This window comes from Anopheles funestus, unplaced genomic scaffold, assembly GCF_943734845.2.
Source record: "Anopheles funestus unplaced genomic scaffold, idAnoFuneDA-416_04 scaffold_41_ctg1, whole genome shotgun sequence".
Classification (NCBI taxonomy): Eukaryota; Metazoa; Arthropoda; class Insecta; order Diptera; family Culicidae; genus Anopheles; species Anopheles funestus.
This window is the reverse complement of record NW_026045363.1, coordinates 262,017-270,833: the sequence shown is the minus strand read 5'-3', so window position 1 is coordinate 270,833 and position 8,817 is coordinate 262,017. Positions and strand designations below refer to the sequence as shown.

The 8,817-nt window shown below is 45.9% G+C and overlaps 1 protein-coding gene and 1 long non-coding RNA gene across 2 annotated transcripts; one reads left to right on the top strand and one right to left on the bottom strand.

The window, feature by feature from the left end:
* The first annotated feature begins 499 nt into the window (after positions 1-499).
* Positions 500-6,169, top strand: LOC125774598 (uncharacterized). Its single transcript, XR_007421080.1, has 3 exons — positions 500-665; positions 5,477-5,669; positions 6,068-6,169. It is a non-coding gene; the product is annotated as an uncharacterized LOC125774598 (long non-coding RNA).
* Positions 2,066-4,907, bottom strand: LOC125774595 (uncharacterized). The gene is made up of 2 exons (XM_049444685.1): positions 3,499-4,907; positions 2,066-3,395 (listed from the first exon to the last, which is right to left on the bottom strand). The coding sequence occupies exons 1-2, from the start codon at positions 4,811-4,813 to the stop codon at positions 3,175-3,177; spliced, it is 1,536 nt and encodes a 511-aa protein (XP_049300642.1). The 5' UTR covers positions 4,814-4,907; the 3' UTR covers positions 2,066-3,174.
* Positions 6,170-8,817: the final 2,648 nt, after the last annotated feature.

Below are 8,817 nucleotides of genomic sequence, written 5' to 3'. Positions count from 1 at the left end.
TATAATAAGCGTTGGTAGCCTAAAGAGCTTCAGTGTGTCTCGTTCTTTCCTTCGCTTCTTTGTTCTTTCTCGCTTTCCCTTTCTTTCCTATTGCTGCATTCGGGATACCCTCGTCCGGAACACACCACGACCGTGAACGAAATAATTACCAGGAAATACATACGATCCCTTTTTTATTGCACATACGCTCATCATGCGACGAACAGGTAAAAAAACTGCCGGCGTTCTGCGAAGCGGACGGTGGGATGGGGTTTCTATGTTCGGCAGAGGTTGCTGTAAATATATAGAAGAAAAAAAAAACGGAGAGACATGAGAAATCTTTACACTTTGTTTTTTTTCTTTAACTCATTTCGAGTGTTAAAATGCGTACCTCTCAAGACGGCGAGTATTCAGCACTCTCTCCGATGTGATTTGTCCTGCCATCCTGCGGTTTAACTCCGGCTTCACCCTTTCCGCTTCACGGCCAAACTCTTATCATCAGCTGATCGATTCGATGGGATTCACTACGCACAAAACACAAGGAATAGAATAAATTCACTTATCACAATCACTAGTTTTCACATTACTTACCGGAGCAAAGAATCACTTCACAAAACACGATAACGCTTGCGCACACACCTCCGCCTCCAGCAAAGGCCAAACTCATATGAATACGCCAAAGACAGGTGTTGGAATTGTTAGGATAATAAGGAAACAAACGTATAGATATAGACGAACCGGATAATGGGAATTACGCGTAACGGATGAACTAGCGAATTTGTAAACTGGACTATAATGACTTAGGAATAAACGAGTTTAATCTGGACCTTCGGCGCGTTAACATCCAATCCTTTCGAAAGAAAATAGCATACTAAACATTTTGGTCCTTCGAGCGGGATTGCGAAAGGATTTTTTTTGTGATTCGATATCAGGAACTTTGTGTGTGTGCTTTGCATCAAGAGCAAGTGTCCTAACGCTCTGCATCAGGAGCAGCGGCCTTTACAAGGTCATCGGTAAACCACGCTACTAACGCTATTGCTAGCACGGTAGCACACACAAATCACACGTCCATAAGTGATACGCATTGCACGCGTTAGTGTTAAACTCGCTGAGATGTTATCGGTCTAAAACTATATTCGTGTCCCTTTATCGTGTGTGAGATGGATAAGAAGAAGAAAGCGGCGCAGATGAAGAAGCGCATAGCAGAAGAACATATAAAGGCGCTGGAGAAATTCGAGTCGACTTTTACGGAAAGTGTCGTTAATGAGGTTTCTGATGCTTTAGAAAGTTAAGAACGATACAGAGACGAGTATTTTGCCGCGGTGATGCAGTTAATGGAGCTGGACGAAAGCTGTGAGGCTATTGATACGTGTATCCAGGAGAGAATTGCGATGGACGATCGATGCCGGCATCTACGCGCGTTTTTACGAGACAAGCAGCCAAGGGAGTCGAACCCACTTAGTGAAACAACGATCATGCCAAGTTCATCTACTTTCGCGTTTAGTAAACCAAGTGTGTCGAACCTTCGTCTTCCTTAAATCGATCTTCCAACTTTCGATGGCGATTATTCAAAATGGCTTTCTTTCCGCGACCGATTTATCGCCATGATTGATGCGTCCACTGACCTGCCTTCCATTGCAAAATTGCAATATCTTTTATCGTCGTTAAAGGGTGACGCGGCAGTACCCTATGAGAATACAAATTTAACGGCAGATAATTATTCGGTTACGTGGGCGTCATTATTGAAACGGTACGATAATTCGCGATTGCTCATCCGCGAGTACTATCGCAATCTACACTTTTTCCCAGGCTGTGCAAACGGATTGCGTCGATGATTTAGCTCACCTGGTGAACGAATTTACTCGTCACGTTAATGGTTTGGTGAAACTGCACGAGCCAGTCGATGCCTGGGACACACCTTTGTCAAATATGCTTCTTATGAAGCTGGATCCTACTACAATATTGGCGTGGGAGAAACACTCAGTGAGTTTTGACAAAGATAAGTACAAGGAAGTGATCGATTTCCTGCACGAACGGATACAGATTTTAAAATCTACTAAAAGGTTCTTGTTTTGTCACGGATAACTGATTTATTCACTTAAACTTTTACTTCTCCCTACGTTGTGTTATTTTTTGTGTTTTGGCTCGAAAGCCTGGGAGTCCCCTTGTTGCTGCGCGAGCCCAGAGTCTTCCCCGTTGGGCCTAAAGCCAGAGAGCGTCTTCCTCGATGGGCCTAAAGCCAGAGAGCGTCTTCCTCGTTGGGCCTAAAGCCAGAGAGCGTCTTCCTCGTTGGGCCTAAAGCCAGAGAGCGTCTTCCTCGTTGGGCCTAAAGCCAGAGAGCGTCTTCCTCGATGGGCCTAAAGCCAGAGAGCGTCTTCCTCGTTGGGCCTAAAGCCAGAGAGCGTCTTCCTCGTTGGGCCTAAAGCCAGAGAGCGTCTTCCTCGTTGGGGCTAGCGGGCTGCTGAACCGGTGCTGCTGCTTCCAATTCAGACCGAACATTAATCTTCCTCGCCCCTCGCTCCTCCTTTTATACCACTTTTTGGATCACGTGCGCGCACTCGAGAACGACACGCTGGTGCACTCGAGAACGCTACGCTCGCGTAGCATAGTTGTGATATAATGATTTTTTGGACACAACATACCGGCCGCCTTGAAATACTTAGTTTTTCAACAGCTATTCGTTTGCACACTCTAAAGGGCAAATCTTGGATACTGCTCTTTTGAGGATGCCGCTTTTAGTACGCAAAGTTGCCACACGGTTGACTCCATCCGATACTGGATGTAATTGGATGATTCTAGCTAGTGGCCATTCCACAGCTGGCAAATTATCAACCTTCATGATTACGATGTCTCCAGTTTTTAATCGATGTTCGTTTCGCTTAGCTCGATGATTGATATTCAGCGTTTTTAGATATTCCTGCTTCCATCGAGACCAAAGAGACTGATTGTACCGCTGCAGAAGCTGATATCGGCTTAACCGATTTATGGGTATCTCGTTCAGTTGGGTTTCAGGTAAAACCCGTAGTTTGTCATGAAGCAAGAAATGTGCCGGTGTTAAACATGCCAGGTCGTTCGGGTCTTCTGATAAAGGAAGTAAAGGTCGGGAGTTCAAACAGCCTTCTATTTTGATTAAGACGGTATTTAACTCTTCCGAAGTCAATAAAGCTGTGCCGAGCTGACGAATGAGCTTAGTCTTCACTGCCTTAACAGCGGCCTCCCAAAGTCCGCCGAAGTTGGGTGCGCGTGGTGGAATGAGGTGCCATTGAATTCCTTCATCAGCCAAATATGATGCAATACTATGTGATGGATCTTGTTGGAGCATCTTGTAGATGGCGTGTAGTTCATTCTTAGCGCCAATGAAATTCGTTCCGTTGTCCGAATAGATGTGTAATGGTTTGCCTCGACGATAGACAAATCTATCAAGCGCCATCAGAAATGTAGGAGTGCTTAAATCGTGAACCAACTCAAAGTGGACCACTTTTGTGCTGAAGCACACAAACACACAAATGTAACACTAACGAGCTGCTGCCTTTCGATGATACGGTTTAAGCAGGAAGGGACCACAGTAATCCAGTCCTGTGCTAGTGAAAGCACTTGCAGGAGTAACTCGTCCAATGGGAAGCTGCCCTTCAGGTTGAAGAATGGGTTGAGGCTTGGATCTGCAGCATCGGTAACAGTTCCGTATGACACTGCGAATAGCTCGTTTGCCGTTGATAGGCCAATACTCATCCCGTACAACGGCCAAAGTCCCGTTTACTCCTAAATGCATGTACTTCCGATGTTTGTGCGCTAATAGCGCCTGCGTGAACGGATGGAACCCAGGAATGATTATTTGATGCTGAACATCATAGGATGCTTCTGAATGCTGCAACCGGCCGCCAACACGAATTATTCCGTCTTCGTCGATAAATGGGCCGAGTAGTTTTAACTGCGAGGTTCGAGGTACCAGCTTTCCATTCTTTAAGTATTGCAGTTCTTCAGGAAAGGTTTCAGACTGCACAATCTTGATCAATGCAATCTTTGCTCCATGTAATTCATCTACGGATAATGTGTTGCTTTTTATTTTCTGATGCGGATTGCGAGAATTGTTGAAGAACCGTAAACAAAAACCAATGACTCGCACCAACTTTGAGAATGAGGAAAACCGTAGAAAAACTTCATTGGGCTCTTTAGTTTGTACAGCTAAGGCAACACTGCTGGATTTTCTTTCACCTTCAGCTAGATTTGACGTGGAGGTAATGTTCTGAGGCCAGGATGATTTTGGCTCCTTTAACCAACATGGACCACTCTTCCAGAGATCGCTTTCAACTAGTTCGTCTGCTGTTATACCACGGGATACAAGATCCGCCGGGTTGTCTTTTCCAGAGTCATGCTGCCATTTTCCTGCTTGAGTTAACTCCTGAATCTCGGCGACGCGATTTACCACGAAAGTTTTCCACGTCCTTGGCGGAGATTGTAGCCAATGTAGTGTCACTGTTGAATCGGGCCAGAAAAAGGTTCGATTAACCGGCATTAACAATGCTTTCTTTGCTTTATCATGCAGACGAGCAGCAAGTAACGCGGCACACAATTCTAGACGAGGTATGGTGAGTGGTTTCAATGGCGATACTCTGGATTTCGAAGCCAGCAGACTCACTGAAACATTGCCGTTGCTGTCTTCGGTTCTGACGTAAAGACAGGCCCCGTACGCAGCCTCGGATGCATCTGCGAAACAATGTAGCTCAATTTGTTCGAAGTGTTGTATAAATGCAAATCTTGGTATGCTGAACCTTGATGGGTAATTTTTGACAAAATTCAATCCATGCTCTTTGCATATGATCAGGAATTTCTTCATCCCAATCTGAAGCTACCACCCAAAGACTTTGCATCAGTATCTTTGCCTGTACTATTACCGGAGCTATTAATCCCAAAGGATCGTAGAGCTTGGCTATTGCAGATAGAATGTTGCGCTTAGTGTAGGGTTCAGCCTTGATATTATTGGGAACGCTGAAACCAAACCTGTCATCCATCCTACCGTCTGGCCAATGGGTAGAGTGTCGAAATTGCACCCAGGTAAAGATGGGGTTGTACGGGTAGTGACGGTTCGCACAGGTGCAGGAAAAGAAATAGTGCGTGCAACAGCGAGAATATCAATTCTTCCAAATCCGGATATCTTTAGTAATGATTAGTTTCAAGACCGTTACAGTACGTTACAGGAATTCATTATAGTTATAATTTAGAATACACATACATGAACTCCATAAGTGAACTAATTAGACACATCATTGAATTATAAAAGAATTACTTCTTTTGGTGGCCGGAATGTTGGAATTGTTAGGATAATAAGGAAACAAACGTATAGATATAGACGAACCGGAAAATGGGAATTACGCGTAACGGATGAACTAGCGAATTTGTAAACTGGACTATAATGACTTAGGAATAAACGAGTTTAATCTGGACCTTCGGCGCGTTAACATCCAATCCTTTCGAAAGAAAATAGCATACTAAACAACAGGGCAAAAGCAATTTTGTAGTGAAAGAAAGGAGACAGCGAAAAACAATATAGTGCCACACTCCTCGACAGGCTTCAAAGTGTGGAACCAAAATTGTCTAACACTTCGAGTATGGGACCGTTCAGGTGTGGGGTGGGTTGGTGACGCAGGTTGCGGTGAGGGTTTACATAGAATATAGGAGCGTGTGTGAGTGAGGTAGAGTGGTGGAGTGAGAGTTTGTCGTACGATCGCTCGAAAGTGAGGGTCAGGGGTAGCGAGAATGAAGAAATTTCCCCCCTCTCATGCGATTTCTGCCAAGTGGGTACCGGAGCAAAGAATCACTTCACAAAACACGATAACGCTTGCGCACACACCTCCGCCTCCAGCAAAGGCCAAACTCATATGAATACGCCAAAGACAGGGCAAAAGCATTTTTGCAGTGAAAGAAAGGAGACAGCGAAAAACAATATAGTGCCACACTCCTCGACAGGCTTCAAAGTGTGGAACCAAAATTGTCTAACACTTCGAGTATGGGACCGTTCAGGTGTGGGGTGGGTTGGTGACGCAGGTTGCAGTGAGGGTTTACATAGAATATAGGAGCGTGTGTGAGTGAGGTAGGGTGGTGGAGTGAGAGTTTGTCGTTCGATCGCTCGAAAGTGAGGGTCAGGGGTAGCGAGAATGAAGAAATTTCCCCCCTCTCATGCGATTTCTGCCAAGTGGGTTAGCCAAGACACATTAGCCAAGACACATTAGCCAAGACACCTTAGCCAAGACACATTAGCCAAGACACAATAGACAAGACACATTAGCCAAGACATCTTAGCCAAGACACATTAGCCAAGACACATTAGCCAAGACACATTAGTCAAGACACCTTAGCCAAGACACATGAGCCAAGATACATTAGCCGAGACACATTAGCCAAGACACCTTAGCCAAGACACATTAGCCAAGACACCTTAGCCAAGACACCTTAGCCAAGACACATTAGCCAAGATACATTAGCCAAGACACATTAGCCAAGACACCGTAGCCAAGACACATTAGCCAAGACACATTAGCCAAGACACCTTAGCCAAGACACCTTAGCCAAGACACATTAGCCAAGACACCTTAGCGAAGACACCTTAGCCAAGACACATTAGCCAAGACACATTAGCCAAGACACATTAGCCAAGACACATTAGCCAAGACACATAAGCCAAGACACATTAGCCAAGACACATTAGCCAAGACACCTTAGCCAAGACACAATAGCCAAGACACCTTAGCCAAGACACATTAGCCAAGACACAATATCCAAGACACCTTAGCCAAGACACCTTAGCCAAGACACCTTAGCCAAGACACATAAGCCAAGACACATTAGCCAAGACACCTTAGCCAAGACACCTAAGCCAAGACACATTAGCCAAGACACATTAGCCAAGACACCTTAGCCAAGACACCTTAGCCAAGACACCTTAGCCAAGACACATTAGCCAAGACACATTAGCCAAGACTCATTAGCCTAGACACCTTAGCCAAGACACATTAGCCAAGACATATTAGCCAAGACACATTAGCCAAGACACATTAGCCAAGACACATTAGCCAAGACACATTAGTCAAGACACATTAGCCAAGACACCTTAGCCAAAACACCTTAGCCAAGACACCTTAGGCAAGACACATTAGCCAAGAAACCTTAGCCAAGACACCTTAGCCAAGACACATTAGCCAAGACAGATTAGCCAAGACACCTTAGTCAAGACACCTTAGCCAAGACACATTAGCCAAGACACCTTAGCCAAGACACATTAGCCAAGACACCTTAGCCAAGACACCTTAGCCAAGACACATTAGCCATGACACCTTAGCCAAGACACCTTAGCCAAGACACCTTAGCCAAGACACCTTAGCCAAGACACCTTAGCCAAGACACCTTAGCCAAGACACCTTAGCCAAGACACATTAGCCAAGACACCTTAGCCAAGACACAATAGCCAAGACACCTTAGCCAAGACACATTAGCCAAGACACAATATCCAAGACACCTTAGCCAAGACACCTTAGCCAAGACACCTTAGCCAAGACACATAAGCCAAGACACATTAGCCAAGACATTGACATTGACACATTGACAAGCGAGTCGGTGACAGTCAGTGCTAGCAGACGTGAAACTGTTTGCTCTGTTGTTATTCACTAGTGACTCTTGTAAAAGTGACGCTAATACGCCGAATTGTTTTAAACTTTAAAGTTTGGGTCGTGAAGTCGAAGTTCCAGTAGTGGTTTCCTTGGTTCAGCGGAGGATTGTGCTGTGATTTGGGCGTGATTCATTCCTGCGTCCCGGCGGTTACGCCCGGCGGACAGCATTGGTCAACCCAAACCAGCTGCCTAGCCGACAAGTGATCACCTGGAGATCTGTTAAATTGGTGCTGTGATTGGTGCGCTCAGTCCGTAAACGTTTTGTGTTTTGTTTGTAAACAGACGGTGCGTGCTAGCAACAACAAAAGTGATCTTCCCTGTTTGGGTTAAGTGGCGTCGTTTCTCGCATATCGAGGCTCTGCTTCGCTACGTTCATGCGTTGGTGTTAGTGTGCTCGGCCTAGTGGTTCCACAAACATTAGTGAAGAGGAGTGCTTGTTTGGTTTAGTGAAGCTACGCGATCGTCGCCTCCGATCCTGTTTGACTCCCGAGAGTGTGAGTGTCGTGAGTTACCGCGAGTTTCCCCTCAGCGTGGCTTGGCCGCTGTTAAGCTCCTTCTACACGTCTGCTACTTGTACTAAATGTACTAAATGAGTGCGCGTGGAAAAAATGAGTGAGCACGACACAAGCCAATCAAATGCAGGCTTGGGCACGGCGCTGAAGGACTTCTTCCGTAAGAGCAGCAAGACTGTACGCTCACCCCCTAGTGGGAACGTACAGAACAATGAAGCTGATTGCAGAGAAGAAGAAGTAGTGGCAGGTAAGGAAGTTACTGCCAGTTATGCAGGAGTGGCGAAAAATATCGCCTGCAGCCAGGGAGCCGGAACGGGGTGTGATGAAACCCAACCAGCGGCGGAAACGGGTGGTTCCATGCAAGTAGGCAGAAGTAAGCTGAAAGAAGCCCTGGAGACAGCGAGGGAGTTGCATCTCTATACCAAAGACCGCAACAATGTTCACGCACCCATCAAGAGGATGTCGGTCAAAATATTATCCGATCTCAGCAGCGTGGAACGCGAACTACTTACATGGAAGATGCGAGCAGAACGAGCAGAAAAGCTGCTTAGCGAGGCTAGGTCGAGTTGTAGCGAGACGGTGACACCACTGGCGCAAACCGCGGGTTCATCTAAACGGGGGAGAAGTGCGATAACCCCGGAAGCTGTACCATTGATGCAGAAGAA